At 43.2% G+C, this 20195-nt stretch overlaps 1 protein-coding gene across 1 annotated transcript in view; it reads left to right on the forward strand.

The window, feature by feature from the left end:
- The first annotated feature begins 18084 nt into the window (after window positions 1-18084).
- Window positions 18085-20195, forward strand: part of LOC133366782 (serine protease 27-like) — a 29862-nt gene continuing 27751 nt past the window's right edge. The window contains exon 1 of the mRNA XM_061590265.1: window positions 18085-18353. Within this exon, the coding sequence (XP_061446249.1) occupies window positions 18203-18353 (151 nt within the window). The 5' untranslated portion in view covers window positions 18085-18202. The remainder of the gene's footprint in view (window positions 18354-20195) is intronic.

Consider the following 20195-nt stretch of genomic DNA (forward strand, 5'->3'; position numbering starts at 1 on the left):
GGGAAGTTAGGAGGATGGCAACAAAGGAGAGGGCCTTCTCAGTGGTGGCCCCCAAATTATGGAATGATGTTCCTGACGAGGTGTGCCTGGCACCAACACTGTTATCTGTTCAGCGCCAGGTCAAGACTTTCCTCTTCTCCCAGGCATTTTAGCATGTGTTTTATACTGTTTACATTTTTAAATTGTGTTTTAAATTGTTTTTATAAGATCTGTTTTAAATTGTATTTGTTTTAATGTTTTTAGTTACTGTAAACTTCCCAGAGAGCTTCGGCTATGGGGCGGTATACAAATATAATAAAATAAATAAATAAAATAAATGACCCCAGGTTGGGCAGATGCTTGCAAATGGAGATCCAGTTTGTGTTTGTTTTTTTGCTTCTGGTCACTTCCTTTCTCCATCCCTTCAGCACCTGAAGTTTCTGGCCATCTCATGCTGGACTTGTAGGTTTAATGATGGGTGATGGGGCTAGGAGTTTTGATCTATTTTGATCAGCAGGCTGGCTTTACCCCACTCTGCTAGGCCTTGTACAACGTCCTTGTGGAGGATCAGCCCGGGAAATCATGGGTAGCTCTTGTGGGTATGTTGAGAAGTTCCCAGGGCAGGAAAAATGGGATTACAGATGTCAGTCACTCCAAATGTTTGCAATAGCAAAGGTATGAGAAATTATTACAGCACACAATGCTGCCCTCTGCGGGGGAGAATGAGTATTGCAGATATTGTGTTTTATGTGTTTCATAATAGATGATTTGTGTTTGGATATAAACTCAGACATGTTTTTGGCAGGGGACCATGAGAGTGGAACTTGAATCCAAAATTTGAGTAGTTAAATTTTATTTTGAGGTGAGGTGATTTTTAACAATTTAATCCCCAAAAGCCCTCCCTTGGCAACAAATACAAGTTTTGAAAATCTGGCTAAAGGTGACTTTACAAAGCAGACAGATCCTTGTTCTTAAGGCCCGGGATCTATTTTAAGGACAAATTGGTTCTACTTTCCTTTATGATATTATCAAATAGGACCAGTAATGAAATGTTGCAATATGGAGTGCCTTTTTTCAGAGTGCCAGCCAGCCAGCCATGTCCTCCTTGACAATACTCCATTCCATTTTCCTCCATTCCACCCAGTTTTCTGTATCCCCCTCAACAGTCAGTCAGTATTCTGTGGCCACTCTGCATGGTCAGTCCTTGCTGAGCTGTTTGGGGTTTCCATCCTCTTTAGGGTTTTTTGGAAAGAATTTTGTTTAAACTTTTGCAAACTTTGGGGTTTCCCTGAGTTTGCTGATACCTCCTACTTTTGTGTGGGTGATACAGTTTTGGCTACATAAGTAATGGCACTCATGCCTGAACATCAGAAATAGGGGCAATGATTATGCTTTAAATGTGGTGCTTTTATTTTGGACTTGGTCTTTTGTGTATGTTGTGTGAATAGGATGGGGGGGGCAACCTCTGAGTGCCTTTGTGATGTTGCCCCACCAGCATGGGCTATGAGAGTTGTAGTCCAACAACATCAGGAGGGCCACAGATTCCCCATACATGGGATCAGTCCAGCAATGGCAAATAGCCATGATAGTTCAATGCAACTCAGTGGATAAGAGTGAGGGGTAAATAACCGAGGAAGGCTGTTGCTTTCATTCCTTGCTTGCAGACTTCCTAGAAGTATCTGGCTGGTTGCTGCTGGAAACAGAATACTGGGTACGGCGGACCAAGATCTCATCCAATAGGACAGTCCTTTTTCTTTATACCGAGAGTGTATTTCATGGTAGGCATCTGTTGGGTAGTGGTAATTCTTGAAGTGTAGGAGCTCCTCATGAGAGCCTCCATAGCCACATCTCTAAGGAGAGTTCAAACATTAAGGAAGTTCCCTTGAACCTGGCGTTGCTTACTTCTGACTGCATTGGTAGAACTTGTAAAACACAATGAGCTTTAACAACAACAATCTTCATCCAGCTAAAAGTAACCTTTAGCAGTTAATTAGAAGGGCAAACTATCTTGCAAAGAATGTTTATTATTTAAACTGCTAGCCTAAAACTCTGTCAAAGAAAAGGAAAGGAGTATCCAGCCTCTATTTGATTATTTCCCCCATTCTTTGACTGCTTCTATCACAAACAAATTTGAAAGCCTCGTTTTCATCTCTTCCATTTGCCAGAGCAAGGAGGGCCAGGCAGTTACCTCAAAGCTGTGGCAGATAATGCCATTGCTCCTGCTCTGAAAAATGTCCTGGAGCCGTGCTGTGTTCCCACTCCACTACACTAGTGCTCTTCAACCGTGGGTTCCCAGATTTTGTTGGACTACAACCCCCATCATCCCCAGCCAGCTTAGCCAATGATCAGGGATGATGGGAGTTGCAATCCAGCAACATCTGGGGACCTGAAGTTGGAGACCACTGCAGTACACCACTGGTGGGCACTTCTCAACTACTCTGTATGGACTCCTGCCTTCTGTCTGTGTCTCTCCCCTGTCTGCTGTGCTAACTGGATTTTAATGTTTAAAAAATTCTTAAAATGTTAATTTTGTAGCATACACAAAAATGAAAAATAGAACATAGGCTATTATTCTGGTTGGTGGGTCTCAGCTAGGAAACAGAAAGACTGTGTGAGAACCTCCCTCACTTTGGGACCTGCTTCAGATTGGATCCATATTCACTTTGGATCACTTTGGCAGTGGGTTTGCCTCAGACCCCAAATCCGAAGCAATATTTGGAAATCCAAATTTTTGGTTCTCCTATCGACTTGCATTGGGAAACTTAATGGTCCTAACTTTTGTTTTTGCCCCCACAAAGGTGCTTGAAACCTGCCGACTTTGTAGACCCCCAAGAGGGGAATAACCTTGCCAAATTTCAGACGGGTAGATCAAGGGGTTTCTGTGCTAGCCACTTTTTTTCCAAAATATTTTCAAAAGTAAAACAGAAAAGCAATGAGGAAATTATACAATAGTCTACCAGGCAGCAATGAGGAAGGCCTGAGGATTTTTTTCTGTTTGTAAGATCCATGTCTTTATTTCCCACAATTTATATACTTCTTAACACCATAGTCTCTAAGTGGTGGTCTCTAAGTGGCCTTGCATGGATCCTTGTGGATCCTTGTGCTGTTGAGTGATTTTTTAAGAAAAATGCTGGCATCCTCTTTTTGGACAAGGAGAGGGTGAATGTGTTGCTGCTGCAGCGACTGCAGAGAATTGTTTTTCATGGGAAATGGATGCAATGGATGAGGTTTCTGTTCTACAGCAGCTAGGCTTGCCTAATGATGATAGGCGAGTGTATTTCTCATACATGTGTGAGATTTGATCTGGCAATGACTCAGAAAGGGGATCTTGGGGTTGTGGTGGAGAGCTCAATGGAAAGGATGACCCAGCGTGCAATGGCTGTGAAAAGGGCAAAGTCTGGAAAGGGACTGAAAATAAAACTGCCAATGGAATACAGTAATGTCTCTATATATGCATTGCTTGGAAAGTTCATTTTAAAATGGAATTTGTTTGTGGTCCAGGTCCCCTCCTTCAACAAGAAACTAATTCTGTTCCAGTTCAATTCACAGAACCTCCAGAATTGTACAAGCAGCTTTGCTCAAGTATAAAATATACTTAAGAAGACTAAGGTTGTAGTCCTGGGCTCCTACTGGGAGGAAGGGCAGGATATAAATCTAAGAAATAAATAATAAATAAATCCAGTACACACTTACCTGGGAGTAAGTCCCATTGAACCCAGTGGAGCTTACTTCTGAGTAGACATGTATTGGATTGCAGCCTTAGAAAGCATCAACACACACCTAACACACCCGCAGTGTAATGTGAACAATTGTTTCATGTATTTTCCCCAACAATTATGATATTTAAGTTTAAACAGCAGCATCAGATTTCAGACAGGTAAAAATTGTAAATGCGATTACTACAATCAAACAGAGAGTTAAATGAAATATATATGAATTCAAATTATAATGGAATTTAAAATCACCCAAATTTCCTCTGCAAAATGAACATAATTCACATTCGGTTCACTTGGAATTTATAGAAACTACTTTCAGGTGTAATTCCGGGTTTTTTGAATTAAATCAGTGAATTAGTTAATCTGAATTAGTTCATTCCAAGCACTGTGCACAACACAAAACCCTTGGTGGGTGAGCACACTTGGAAGAGCTTGGAAAAGTTACTTTTTTGAACTACGACTCCCACCAGCCCAATCCAGTGGCCATGCTGGCTGGGACTGATGGGAGTTGTAGTTCAAAAAAGTAACTTTTCCAAGCTATGCTTGGTACTCTGTATCCTGTTCTCAATGCATTTCAGAAATAATATTGTAGAGCTGGAAAAGGTGCGGGATAAAGGCAACCAAAATGATCAAGGGAATAGAGAGGTTCCCCTGTGGAGAAAGGTTGAAATATTTGGGCCTGTTTTAAATTGTTTTTTAAAAGATGTATTTTAAATTGTATTTGTTTTTAGTTACTGTAAACCCCCCAGAGAGCTTCGGCTATGGGGCGGTATACTATAATAAATAAATAAATAAATATTTTAAAAAAGGTGCACAAGTGGGGCATTGGGGTGTTGCTTGGTACTTAAAGGACTCAGGGCCCTGGCCTATGGCACAACTGGGCCAATTAAAGTGGCTGGGGACTGGGTCTCACCAGTGCTGCACTGTGTGGTGTGCCCAGTCATCCTGTAAGAGAAGTATTTATTTAAAAAGTTTTAAAAAGGGGAGGGAAGGGGCAACAGATATGGGGCCTGGCACAAATGACCTAGGCTCAGCCACCCTGGGCCTCTGCCTAATAATGCCCCTGGAAGGCATGACAGAGGTGTATAAAAGTAGGCAATGTGTGGAGCAGAGGTAGGCAGTGTACCTCCAGATGCTGCTGGACTCCAATTCCCAATAGCCTCAGCTAGCACAGCCAAAGGTCAGGGATGGTGGGAGTTGCAATCCAACCATCCCTGGCAGGGACACCATCTTGGCAACCAGTGGTGTGAAGAAAGTGGATAAGGAGAAGCATTTTGGGAAATGTAAGATAGCAGTCACTCGGTGCCAATAAAAGCCAGACAGCCACTCAGCTCTCTTCTTTTTTTTTTTTTTCAATAATTTTTATTCAGATTTTCATAAAACATACAAGACAAAATCATAAAACATTCAAAGACAAAAAACAAAATCAAAAATAGTTAAACAAAAAGAAAAAAAGAAAAAAAAAAACAAAAATAAAAAATAAAGAGTAAAATATTGACTTCCCATTTGTCAAAGATCAAATCAGTTATAAGTCTATAATATATAACAATCCTGTCTCTTAAGTCATATTATAAAATCACTTTCCTCCAGTAGTTATCTTACTTAATCATCAAATCTCATAAACATTACTTTATTCTTTCCACAAAAAGTCAAAGAGAGGTTTCAATTCTTTAAGAAATATATCTATCAATTTTTTTTTCCAGATAAGCATATCGATTAATCCATCTCATTACTAATTATGATAATCTTATTGTCATAACCATAGTCAAAATAAACATTTCAATTAATCCATCACATCAGAATCTGTTAGGTTCAATAATTTCAGTAGCCATTGTTCTATTATCTCTATTAGTTCCATTTTCCATCTTCCATCTTCAGTAGTCTTGTTAAGTCCAGTAATTTCAATATCCAATCTTCCATTATCAGTATTCCATAATAATCTTGCTGTCAAAGCCATAGTCATAAAGTAAGAGTCTGATGGGAATTACCTCTATCCCAAATATTTTCTTGCCATCCATTCTGAATAGGTTGCTGAAATACTGCTGTAAAATCATATCTCTGTTCTTTTTTTCAAAATACACTGGGTCATCTCTTAAAAGTTTTTCCATTGTCACATGGCTGCAGTTAATTCCATAGATTTTCTCTATATTGGGCTCCATCACATCATTCCAGTCCAGAAGATTATCCATGCCATTGATAACTTTATCTCTAGAATCTTCATTCATTTCTTCAGAGATAACATTGAGTTCCAAACAATAGATTTTATTTCTAAAGTCCATAGACTCCAAATCTTGTTCCTGTTCCACGTTGGTTCCAATCTCCGGGATCTCCTCTCTCACAGGGACCCCTATTCCAGTCTCCAGGGTCTCCTCTCTCACAGGGACCCCTGTTCCAATCTCCGGGGTCACCTCTCTCACAGGGACCCCTTCCAGGGTCACCTCTCTCACAGGGACCCTTATATCTTTAATCTCCTGCTTCATTTTACTCAATTCAATTTTCATTATCTCAATCTCATCCATTATTTTCTGAAACATAGTTATTTCCAGATTTTCAGCCACTTTCTTAATTGCCATTTTAAAAGAAAAATATAGGAAAACCACTTCTTATTTCAGCAACAATTGGGTTAATACTCCAAACTTGGTGACATCACAGTATAAACAGAGCAGACAGCCTTATCTCTCCAATAGTTAAGTAAACAAAATGCAGTTCCCAGGATCGAAACAATTAATGGCAATCGTCAAGAAACAGATTCGTCAAAATAAAATAGACCAAAAAGAGAGTAGTCTCAAAACAGTATAATATTTTTCAAAATAAAAATCTGGAATAGAAATCCCTCTTCTGTGTATATCTTTAGAATGCAAATCCAGGACAGCTTTTTGCAACAAAAACAGAGATAAGCTATTAATTAGTGCGTAGCAGAGAGAAGTTATGGCTCCCCAGTGAGATGTCAAAAACTGATCAATCTGGCAAATCTCTTTTAAACAGCAACAATTTAAGTCAAGTAAAAGAAAAATATAGAAAGAAGGGTGCTTGCCTGTTAGTGCGTTCTCTCTTAGAAGATAAGATGAACGTTCGCTTTAACAGATAGAGCTTGCTGTTGAAAATCCGTCCCACCTTCGTCGGCTGGACCTCGTCCCATAAATTAATGAGATCTGGTCGTCCCAACAAAAATAGGCTTTGAGGTTAATCTCTTCGTTTCTCCCTACCCGGGAGAAGTTTAATCAGTCAAAAAAAAAAAGAAAAAACTGACTGATATATCTGAATAAGCTTCTTTTGAGGCAGGAGCCCGTCTCAAAAGCAGGCACAGGCTAAGTCACCCTTCCCGGAAGTCCAGCCACTCAGCTCTCTTCCAGAAGTGCGTCTGCTGCTTCTGCCGGATGAGGGTGAGGTTAAAGCATGCGTGCCTGGGGGTGGCAGGGTGGCAGGTGGGTCCTGGCTGGCAGTGCTGCCAAGGTGCCTTAGTGGTGGTGATTGGGGACCAGTCTGGCACTGGTGGGGGGTGGCAATCAGTGGCACCATGTTGAGAGCTAGGAATGGGGAGAATATCCACTAAATTGGATTTATTACCAGATTTTGACATAATCCAACAATTTGCTGTGTTTTCGGACTGGCATTGATTTCTTGTGGCAGGTCGCATCTGTCATCGGCATGGGTTTTTTTTATTAAAAAAAATCTGCTCTGAATTTTATGTTATTGTCTTCGTAATTGGCCTTTCTTTAAGCTGATGCATTTTTAATTTATGTCTAGGTGATAATGATCACTATTTATACCCATTAACTTTCCTCCAATTTTCTCTTTGTCTTGTTAAGTCTCAGAAATGGCCAACAACCCATCTCCCCCCCCAATTGTAATACAGAGCAGACTTGGACAGGATTCCCCCTTAGCTTTTTAATCTCTCTCTCTCTCTGTCTGTCTCTGTCTCTGTCTCTGTCTCTCTGTGTGTGTGTGTGTGTGACTGATTGTGTTGTGTGACTGATTGTGCTGTGTGTGAGTGAGTGGCTTAGTTATAAATTCCCTTAAAAAAATTAAAATAAGCAGTGGTGGTTGACTTTTCAACAGTAAAAATCAAAAGCACTGCAAAACAACAACAATAGCAAAATGTGTGTGTGTGTGTGTGTGAGAGAGAGAGAGAGAGAGAGTCATCTTTAAGTGTCACATCAGTTAGCCTGAGGCAAGAGACTGACTCAATGGGCGATTGTCTGCCTAACTGGTATGTACATAGCAAAAGAAAAGAAAAGATGGAACAAGTGCTAAAGCATAAGCATTTTCATAAGTATTTTCATTAGAAATTGTTATTTTTCTCACTTAAAAAAAGAAAAACAGCAAATCGGCAATCGCAAAAACAAATGGGAACAAAAAATGGTGAATTGGCACCGAAAGCCAGACTGTCAGAATTAAAATGGTTAGGACCAGCTAGCGAACCCCATCCCTACAGAGGTCGAGCCCTGGCTGATGTACTGTAGGTTTGTATAAGGGTATTACATCATTTGGTGGGTTTTTTGGAGGGGATTGCTTTCCTAATAATCACTAGCATGAAACCTGCCTTGTCACGGCAGCTGCACACTAAGCCAATGCTTTCATTTTGTGGCCCTAGTGACACCAAAATCTCTTTCCCAATTGATTGCTTCCAGGTCACAGAACCCAGCCTTCCTCAACAAGTCTTGATCTTCTTTAAGCTTTCCACCAGTTTACCTGGACTAGACATTAAGGCTGCCATTCTATAAATACTTTTGTGAGAGTAAACCCTATCGAACTCAGTGGGAAGTACTTCTGAGCAGACGTGTGTAGGATTACACTGTAAGATAATAGCCCTATAATTTCCTGGACCTCTTTTTAAAAACTGGCATCACAAGGACCAGTGGCGTCACTAGCGGGAGTGCGGGGGGGTGCGGACCTCCGGTGCGCGCCCTCCCAGGGGCATGGATGAGGTGGTTGGGCTTGCATGCGCACATGCACTCGAGGCCAGCCACCCTGTCTATGCCCCTGGGAGGACGCGCGCCAGAGGGGCACCCAGCCGCAGAAGGCCTGGGAACGCCAGCATGCCTCCCTCGCCCCGCCAGCGCTGCTCCTGCTCCTGCTCTCGTCCGCCCGCCCGCCTCCGAGGAGGAGTCAGCGCAGCCTTGCTGGGCAACGGCACGGGGCGGGGTGGCTCTGGGTGTCACCCCCCTCATGGTGACACCCGGGTGCGGGCCGCACCCTCCGCACCCCAGTAGGGATGCCCCTGACAAGGACTACTTTCCAATCCTTGGGAACAGGCAGAATTTTAGGCCCAAGTTGCATATTTTTCTTTGAAGATCAGCAATTTCACATTTGAGTACTTCAAGAACTTCCAGGATGGATATTATCTGGTGACATTAATTTTTAATTTGTCAATAAGCCATAGGTCCACAAATCATGTCTTATTACCATGGATTGTTTATTTTAGAAATGTATGCTCTGCTCTTCAATTTATGCTCTACCAGTGTGGCTGGTAACAGCATCAATATAATAATTGCTATATTTTTTTTCCAGCTGAAACCAAATATTTGACTGTTGCAGTCCAAGGCTTTGGCCATTGGGAGGCAGCAGAGCATCATGAATGGAGAAACAAAACCACTTTTGCTGCTCTCTCTTGGAGTGAAGGAGCTGGGAAGAGGGGGGTAATGATGATGAATGAATGCCTGTGTCACGAGGCTAGCAATATGTCTTTTAATGAATGGTGGGAGGGAGCGACCTTGCATGGCATGGAAATGGTGGGAGGGGGATGGAGGAATGCATCTTTGGGGGCTGGATGGAGTTCAGGACAAGTGTGGTTCAGTAATTCAGCAGCAGCGGCAGTTGAACTTCAGACAGAGAGCTTGTGTTGAATTCCAGGAAATCCAGCATTTTGAGACCACTTTGCAGCTTGAGTGGGTGGTGGTAAGAAGCCAGAACTTCAGTAGCTAGTTTCAGTAAGATGCCTTGATATGGCCTACAGACTAATTCCATACATTCTATTTTATTCACCAAAATATGTTTTTGCATGTGCAGTGCTAATTTGAATCATTTAACTCAATGAGACATGCCAAAACTTTGAGGACGGCATCTTCAAAACAGCGGGAGAAACCATGGAATGAAAGCAGCAGTGATGAATGTGTGCAGTAACAGCAGAGTGTCTCAGAACATGGGCAAAGTGCATCTTACCAGTGGAAAATCACAGGCAGTTCCCACGTATCTAGTATTAGGGAGAAGGGATGCCAGTTCAGGAGGTGGGTATATGTTGGTTCTTGGCAGGTCTGAGCCTCTGGAGCTCCTGGTATAGAAATGAAGTCCAGAGAAGGGGGAGAAATTCAATCAGGTTTGCATTTTAATGTGTGAACCTACCTAGTTTGCACTTCCTGAAACAGTACACAAGCTGCACTGCAGCTATCCATCAAAAGTCACAATTTCCTGAATTTTGCAATGCAGTTCTCCTACCAAGAAACTATGTACAAAAATGTGTATATTAGGGGAAAGTGTGCATAATGATTCATGCATTACTGAAAATAGCATATAAAAATGCATTACAGAGTGCTCTTGTGCTCAGGTCCTGCTTTCAGGCTTCCCATATAGGCATCTGGTTGGCCACTGTGAGAACAGGATATTGGACTAGATGGGCCATTGGCCTGATCCAGCAGGCTCTTCTTCGTCTTAAAGAAAATAGCTTGCTAAAATGTGTAAGTTGGGGCAAAATTGCATGTAAAAATGTGTATATTAGAAAAATATGCACTCAAACGGTGAGAGATTTTCGTGAAGACTTTTTTTTTAAAAAAAATTGCAAACTAATGCAGAAATGAGGTGAACAGTAGTATAGTGGCAGATTCAGAAATGCAGGGTCCCTACATGTTCATGTTCCCTCCCTGCTTTTTGTTTTTTGCTGTGGGGTTGAGAATTAGATCCTTGTTAATGCTAGGAATCAATAAGCATGAAAGGGGAGTGTGTTAGCCACTGAAGAGAGTCTTCTAACAAGCTTCCTTGTACTTTCCTGCTGATTGGAGCCAATCAGAGTGAAAGGAGGTGAGTTAAACACTGAGAAGACTGAAGGACTGGTGTGGGAGTAGTGCTCCCAGATCCTGCCGCAGATCGCAGGGAGGGAGCTGCCCACCCACTCACCAGCTTGTATGCACCCACTCGCTTGCTCTCCTCCATGCCCACCTGCTCCCTCACTCCCTCACTCACCCTCTGCCCTCGCCAGGTCCCTCGCTTGCCCTCCCCCACCTGCTCACTTGCTCACCCTCTCCCCTGCCATCCTGCCCCCGGCTCGCTCGCTTGCCGTCCTGCCTCCTCACTCACTCACCTGCCATCCTGCCCCCCACTTGCTTGCTCGCCTGCCATCCTGCCCACCCGCTTGCTCGCCTGCCAGACCTCCTGCTCCTCCGCCCGCCTGGTAGGTAGGTAGATAGGTGGGGCTTGCATGCGCGGGTGTGGGTGCCAGGGCCCAGGGCAGGCTGGTGCCCAAGTGCCCCGGCATGTCTGGGGCCAGCCCTGTCAATCAGGTTATTGTTGTATATACCTCATACCACAAGCACATTTTCAGGACGCTGAGACTATAATCCTAAGTAGGGATGGGTGAGAATTTCGATACACTTTGCATTTCAAGCAGAATTTATCAAATTTGCACTTTTTGAAACAATATGAGAACCGAAACACAGCCATCCTTCGAACTTTGCATTTAATTTTGCATGCAGTTTGCCAACTAAACAATATTTACAAAAATGCATGTATTAGGGGGAAGGGTGCATAAAAATAAATATATGAGTGAAAATGACAAAAAAGGTGTGATGTGATGAGAAATGGCTTGCACAAATGGGTACCTTTGTCAATACTACATACAAAAATGTGTTTATTTGGAGAAATTTGCACTAGAGAATTTTCATGAGGATTTAAAAAAAAATGTAGAGAACTGAATTTAACATTGGAAAAATGAGGAACTGAGAGAACCAAAACTGACAGATCTTTCCATCCCTAATCCTAAGCATATTTACCCAGAAGTAAAGCCTATTGAACTCTGTGAAGCTTACTTCTGAGCAGACATGCATAGAATTGTGTTGCCAGAACAACAGTTTCCACATCATGCACATACTCTATGTAAGATTTCCGCAACACCTGCCATGTCATCACCTCAACTTACCTAAATCCTGGAAGCCATACCCACTTTGCAAGTTGCAACACTGGCCAGTTTTATATAAGCTCAATTAGTTGGTTTATTGCTTGATGCCCAGCCCGTCGCAAAACCTCCAAGGCTTCTTCTGGTGAGGTTTCTGAGTCTGGACTAAGTCTGGACTGTGTCTGCTGGTTGTGCTCAGGTCCTGTTTGTAGGCTTCCCGTGGGCACCTGGTTGGACATTGTGAGAAAAGGATGCTGGGCTAGATGAGCCACTGGCCTGATCCAGCAGGGCTCTTTTTATGTCCTATTCTGGTCTTGACCCTGTGCTTTCAACAGTGGCCCAATGTCCACAGATCTAACCTGCAAAGCATTTCCCATCACTATATCTCCATGCCAGAAAGAAGCACCCACTGCTACATTTCTGCTTGGCGGGCTGGTATTGCAAGCACAGGAGTGTGGCCCATAAGAAACAAAAAGCAAAGCTGGCAACCCTAAACGTTGCTGGAAACCACAGGAGGAGAGAATGCTGTTGGGCTCAGGTCCTGCTTGTGGGCTTCCCATAGCTATCTGGTGAGAACATGATGATGAACTAGATGGACCATTAAGAAATGGCTCTTCTTATTGTTCTTAAAAGGAACCTAGGAAACCTAGTACTCAACCACCACGTGTTGGTTGGTGGCTCCATGTCAGTGGGGCAGTGGAATACACTCTGGGTTTTAGTCTGAACTTTCAAGGCGCTAAAACTGAGTGTGGATTCCTCTGCCCCACTGATATGGAGACACCAGCCGCCACTGTAAGCACCTCCCCTCCAATCAAGCGGATCTGATTCACAGGAATATAGGAAGCTAACTTACACTGCATTAGACCATTGACCCATCTAGCTTAGTATTGTCTACACGGACTGGCAGTGGCTCTCCAGGATTTCAGACAAAGGTCTTACCCCAGCCTACCTGGGTATGCTGGGGATTGAATCTGGGACCTTCTGCTTGCAAAGCAGATGCTCTGCCACTGAGTCACAGCCCTTCTCCGTGCCCGGATTCCCTGCCCAGATCTGGAGAAGGAGCCCATTACTTTTCCCATTCACCTTCGCTTTCAGTCCATGGCATGTAACCTCCTAGATGTTTATTTATCTCTCAGATCTGCTGATAAACCCCAGATGTTCTGGTTCAAATTGTCTTGTTGCTAGATCCACATCTTCCAGTAATGAAAATGGATGTTAATGTGAATATTATCTTCCAAGGAATCCTGCGTTTCTAATAGCCTGGTTATACTGAGGTTGTCTGAGTGAGTTCTCCATGGTGCGTACTATCAGTAACCGTGATTACTTAGCACCTCCAAGCTGTTTGATGAACATTAGCTGATGCGCCTATAGACATATTGTATGCCACGGAAAGGCTCCCTTTCTTAAATAGGTAAAGGTTGCAAACATATGCCCGCTTACTTGGGGCCTCAACTGATTTACTTCTGAGTAAATATGCTTAAAACTGATGTGCATTAATGGGCTTTACTCCCCACCCCATTCACTCATTCTCTCTCTCTCCTTTCAGAACCTGTAGATATTGTTAATACCACATTTAATGACCTTTTTAAAATGAATGAAAGATCTTAGATTTATGTGGCAATCCAGATGTTGCTGGACTACAGCTTCCATTGTCCCTGACCATTGGCTGTGCCAAGGGGAGCTGGATTTCAACAATAGCCAGAGGGCCATAGGTTAGCCACTTTTGCCTGACGGTAGCCTTTCCCAGTGTTTCCATTACAACTCCCATCAACCCCAGTCATCATGGCCAGGGGTCTGGGATGATGGGAGTAGTTCAAAACATTTGGAGGGCACCACTTTGGGGAAGTGTACCCTAGAATGTTACATCTGAATGGCTTAAAAGATAACATGCTGTTTTGTTCTTGCCAGGATAGACTCATATTAACATTTGGCCATTTCCTTCTTTTATTTTCAGGTGTTCTTTGGGTTGTTGGGAACTTCACTAGTGGTGTATTTCCTGTCATGGGGAAGGATGTAGACTGGGGAAATACTTGCTTGAAGCGGTTGGTCAGTTTCAGTCTGCTGTTATCCCAAGCAGGTACATGCATTTGATAAGTCTATTTTATTTAGCATTCAGGGAAGAATGTGCTGAGGTGCACAGCCTTTCGTATACAAAAAGGGGGAAATGATAGAGGCCCTGCAGAAGAGAGACAACATAGTGTTGCTGATGTGTTTACTATTTTTATTGTTTGTTTTAAATGGTGAATGAACATTCTTCTGTCTTCAGAGTCTAGAGTTGGGGGAATTGTCTGATGTAGTACAGTAGGACCCCACTTACCGGCGCTTCACATTCCAGCGTTCTGCTAAAGCGGCGGCTTTCAATTCCCCATTTTAAAGCCATTTTGGGGCTTTTGCAGCATTTTGTGGCATTTTCGCATCATTTTCATGTGACGCGCCCCATTATACTCAATGGGTTCTGCTTTATGGCGATTTCTGCTTTATGGCGGCAGTCCGGAATGGAACCTGCCGTATAAGCGGGGCCCACCTGTATCTCATCTTATGTATGGCCACATCTACACCAGACATTGATTACACTGTAAACAGTCATGGCTTCCCCCCAAGAATCCTGGGAAGTGTAGTTTGTGAAGGGTGCTGAGTATTGTTAGGAGACTTCTATTCCCCTGACAGAGCTCCAATGGCCAGAGTGGTTTAACAGTCAGCCCCTCTACCTAGAGAATTCTGGGAACTGGAGCTCTGTGAGGGGAATAACAGTCTCCTAACAACTCTCAGCACCCTTCATAAACTACACTTTCAAGGATATTTGGGGGGAAGCCATACGTTGTATCTCAGAATTCTGCATCTTATATGAGATTTCATGGGAAATCCATGATTTTATCACTCACATTTTATTTTAAAATCAGCCATGGGGAGGGCAGATTGACGCAGTAGTGGTGGGGAAGGAGGGCTTAAGCTGTGGTTACTGAGTGCCCCTCATCAAGGCAAATGGAATTTTCAGGGAGATGTAGGCCCCATCTGCACTATACATTTAAAGCACTATTATGCCACTTAAACAGTCATGGTTTTCCCAAAAAATCTTGGGAACTGTAGTTTGTTAAGATTGCTGTGAGTGCTGTGAGATATCTATTCTCACAGAGCGACAGTTCCCAGAATTCCCTGGGAAGAGAGATTGATTGTTAAACCACTCTGGGAACTGTAGCTCTGTGAGGGGAATAGGGGGCTCCTAACAACTCACAGCACCCTTAACAAACTACACCTCAAGATTCTTTGGGGGAAGCCATGACTGTTTAAAGTGGTATAATACTGTCAACTTAGATGCCTTTAAAAGGGGCAAAGTCATAGAGATTCAGATTATCAGCAGCTACTTGCATTGATGGTGATTCAGTATCCTTATGAATACCAGTCACTGGGGAACAACAACAGGAAAGGGCGACTGTCATGTACTGCTTGTGGGCTTCTCATAGGCATCTGATAGGCCACTGGGGGAAACAGGATGTATGTCTGGATAGGCCTGTGGTCTGATCCAGCAGGGTTTTAATGTTCTTATGTTAACCTCCTTCCCTCTAATGCCACAGCCCCAGTCAGATTCAGCAACCCTCCACCCCCATGCAATTGTTTTTAACAAAAACACAGGAGATTTGATCACAAACATCACCGTGTTTTGACAAGTTTGGCCCAAACATTTCAGAACAGACAGCAAGAATCTTCTGGAAGTTATGACTTTGTGTCTTACTTTGATATCCAACCTTTCTGTCATTGCGGAACTTTAGGCAATGTGTGCAGAGGTCCTAGGAGATCTTGCTTAACTTCAATATCCTCATGTGCCTTTATACCATGCTGTAGAACTTTGTGCAATGGGGATGATGCTAGTTGTAGTATAAAACATCTGGAGGACACCAAGTTGTCAAAGGCTGCCCTAGAGAAACAGCACCACTCAGAGCAAGCAGCCCTGGTCTAGATAGCCTGATTTAATATATAGCAGAGTCATAAAGAAGTGCATGTCTGGAGGTGAATGGACAATACCCTTTATGCCTGCTTAGCTTGCAATTCTGCTTTGGTTGATCTACCTATATTAGAGGTGGCCAACCTGTAGCCCTCAATCTAATTTCAAAAGTCCTCTACAAGGTATAATTTCAGACCTCTGGCAACAGCCTCCTCCCTGTAGTACCATGGACAGGGATTAAAGGGGAGGTGGAAAGAGAAGAGGTGGTAACAAGAGAAAGTGAAAAGGGGTGGCCCACACATTTTGGGCTCTGGCTCCACCCAACTCTGGCTTCAGTTTTGCCCAACATAGGCAGGTAACCCCTGAGGGAATGTAGCCTTTAGCAGACAAATGGTTGCCCACCTCTGATCTAGAACATCTCAAGGGGCACAACTGGCTGGTATTCTCTTCTTTGCAGCAGTTGGATGACTCGCTAGGATAGTCTGCGATTATGTTTTCACTATACCATAGAAAGCCTTTTTGCTTAACATTTCAGGAATGCTATTTAAGGCGAGAAATAAGGCCTGCCAGGTAGTGATCCATCCAGATAATTCCAATGATTCCAATCTTTGCTACCCCATGGTAAAAATCCAGCCTCATTCCCTGCAGAGTCAGATTTCTTCAGGGATAAGGAAACCTCATGAGTATTCTCTTTTCCTTTCATGTCTTAGATCATGTTAGAGAAACCACAGATAGACAGGTCTGTCTCTTTGTCTCTCTTGTATATACTCACAATATAGCTAGACATATTAATTAGAACACTGTAGTAAGCAAACCAATACATGATGACAAAACCATGGTGCTGATTATTTATCACCTGGCAGATTGTGGGAAACAAAGGCGGCCCACAATAATGGTTTACCCAAGTGCCATCTGATTGATAGCAGATCTTGGCGGCTTTCAACTAAGCAACAGCTCATTTGCAAAACTCAATGACAGCATGGCACCAGCCACAACAGCGGAGCTAGAATTGACAGCTCTCCCTCCACCAGAGTGCAGAAAATGCCATGGAAAGCCAGAAAAGTGCTGTTCAGCTCTAAGGCTACAGAACACATTTCCCCTGGAGGTTTGGCTGACACCAACATTGTTCAGCTTTCGGGGCCAGCTGAAAACCTCTTTCTTCTGTCAGCCCTTTTTCTTTTTAATATAGAGGGATGGCTGAATTGCAGAAAAAAATACTATATTGTATATTTTAAATTATTCCCCCCCATTCCTGATTGTTGAATGAATATATTTCAAATTATTTATTTATTTATGCAGTTGGAGTTACAGTTTCTACATCAATGTGACAGGTAAGCCTGCAAAATATATTCTACAGATTGCCGGTGATCTTACTCTGCTCCTCCTTTCTATTTGGAAGGATCCTCAAGGTGGCTTATGAAAAAATATAAGGAAATTCAGACGGATTGATGCTGCTCACATCCACTGTGGCACACAACATTGCCTTCCACTCCAAACCCAACACAAGAAAGGGATGGAACAGCCACAATGGCCAAATGAGAATACTGTGGCTGTTTCCATTCCCTGTTAGCCTGTCTCACTCTCAGATTGCTGGCAACCAGGTGGTCAGTTGCCTGCCTGCATGCTTCTTACTCCCTTCCCCTCTAGGACTGCAGGACTTTTCAGTGTCCAAGGACAGAGAGGAAGGTGCCAGTTTCAGCTGCTGGACCTCAGGCACAGATTAGATAATCCAGAGAGGATTCTTTCCCATACTAGGCTTCAGAGAGAATGGATGGAGGTGATTCCAGGAACCACCCAGCTCATAAAATGTGTCCCAACCGATTTTCCTTCCACATGTAATTTCTAATCTATTAACCCCACCCTCCCCTTTCTCATGCATGGAAATATTAAAGCCAATTGGCTCAAAAATGATCAGCTCTACCTCTTCCAAGAGCTCTAGTTTGGATTAGCAGCCTCTTATAGTCAATAGCTTCCCTGCTTTGCCTGGGTACCATTTTCCACTGGGGACTGGGACATCCTCGGGGGATGCAGGAGCAGGGCTGGCTGACTCTCTGGATCAGCCTTTCCCAGCTGGTGTGCCTCCAGATGTTGTTGGACCACAACTCCCATCAGCCTCAGCCATCGGCAATGCTGGCTGAGGCTGATGGGAGTTGTGGTCCAACAACATCTGGAGGCACACTGATTGGGAAAGGCTGCTCTGGATTTTCCAGGCTTCAGCAGCTGGCTTCTCCACTTGGCTGCCAGACATCACATTCGCAACCCAGCACATCTGTCAAACTGGTTCTGTAACATTGTGTCCGCCCTTCTGAGGGCTAGGTCTTAAAGCATCTGCGTAGTGGAGAGAAGCAAGCCCTATAATCCAGAGGGCATTCTTCTTACTGTTCTCTCTCACTCTGGGGAGGATTAATTGACAGAAGATCCCAGTGGATCCAAAAAGAAAAGAAAAGTAAAGAAAAGTGAACCATGGCAAGACAACAAGGGGCACAGAGATTTGGCATAACAGGAGCTCTGCTGCTGGTGTTGACTGCACTGATGATGCAAAGAGGGATCTGCATGCAGAGGTATTATGGATATAATCCTTGTAATGATGACCAGCAGGAAGTAGCCAACAGAGGTAAGGTTTTGCAGTCCCCATTTTATTTATTTATTTATCAGCAATTTAGACCCTGCTTAATTACAATAACTAAGTGATATACAGCAAACTCAGCAACTACAATAAAGATTTAAAAAAATAAGTTAAAAACCATAAAATCAGAAATCACTTAAAATGCCTGCTGAAATAAAAAAAAGTTTTCAGTAGGCCCCAGAAGTTCAACAGGGAGGGGCCCCTGTCTGATGTTAACTGCAAGAGAATTCTGCACAGGAAAGGTGGGATTTAGTCATCTAGGAAGGGGACTAGGAGCCAGGATTCCTGAATCCCTTCACCAGTCCTGGAAAACAAGTAGTGTGTGGTAGGTTTGGGAGGCAGAATGCCTGGTGTTTGCAGCGACACATATTCAAGATCCCCAGGACAGTGATCTTTTTACCAGCTTCATTTTTGTATTAACGAGCAGGGTGGCTGAAGGATGGTAAAATATGATATTTCTATCCTTCCTGTGCATGATCAGTACTGAAGTGGGAGTTCTAATCTGTGATGTTTAGGTCAGAACCAGCGGGTGGCTATGATTCTAGATTTATTAGTATAGCATGACCTATCTGTGTATGTATTGGGGGTGTGGGGGTGAAGGTAACACAGGAGAAAAGTGGAATCTCTTGACCTACCATGGAGGGGTTCCTGTTTGCCCTAATTCAACTCTCTGGTAGTGATACCTAGTGGGTGTGCTGATTACTTTTATTTTTTGTTATATCTCACCTTTCTATTAAAACAGCAATCAAAGCAGATTACAATCCAAAGTTAATACAACATAATAAACAACAGCAATGCAACAATACATCATTCAAAGAGAATAACAGTAAGACACCAGTAGGAAAATATCAAGAGACAGAAATACTAGATGTATACTGAGAATATGGATGGGGAAATCTTAAGTTCAGTTCTCTACATTCCACATCAGTTTGTTATTTTTAAAAAAAGTTCTCATGAAAGTTTAACAGCATTTTAGTGCAAATTTCTCCTAATATGCACATTTTTGTATGTAATTTTGCCTAATGGACACATTTTTGCAAAGCCATCTACCTGAATATAATGCATTTTGAATGTCATTTTCACTAAAATGTGCACACTTTACAATATGTATTTGTGGACACACTACTTGGTTGGAGAACTGCAGTGCATGTTTCAGTTCACACCTGGTTTTGGAACGTGAAAATTAGGTAAGGCACCTTTAAATGCAAACTGCATCCCTAATTGAGAACATCATAAAAATAGCAAGTTACAGATGATTGAGAATATAATGGAGGGGAAGACAGTCACGACTTGGATTTTCCAGCGCTGGGTGTGGACAGGGATGGGGATGGGGATGGGGATGGGGATGGGGAGGGAGGGGCAAAGGAAGGGGAGGGAAGGGGCAAGAGGAAGTGGATAGAAGGGAGGAGAAGGGAGGGTGGGTTTGATCATTTGCATACTTTTTGAGTTCAATGGGATTTATTTATGTGCAATCATGTTTGAAAAAAGAAATGGACTGCATTCAAGTCGATCCCAACTTATGGTGACCCTATGAATAGGGTTTTCATGGTGAATGATATTCAGAGGTGGTTTTACCATTGCTTTCTTCTGAGGCTGAGGCAGTGACTGGCCCAAGGTGACCCAGTGAGCTTCATGGCTGTGTGGGGATTTGAACCCTGGTCTCCCAGGTCATAGGCCAACACTGACCTGGGGGAGGGGCAGGGAGGGTAGGAGGAGGGGAAGGGGAGGAGATTGGGTGGGTGGTCACTGGGCAGAGGGGAAGCCCCTTTCCTTTCCAAAAGGAAAACATTGTGAACAGTATCATTGTTTTTCAGTGTTTCCCCCACCTTT

This window comes from Rhineura floridana, chromosome 11, assembly GCF_030035675.1.
Source record: "Rhineura floridana isolate rRhiFlo1 chromosome 11, rRhiFlo1.hap2, whole genome shotgun sequence".
NCBI lineage: Eukaryota > Metazoa > Chordata > Lepidosauria > Squamata > Rhineuridae > Rhineura > Rhineura floridana.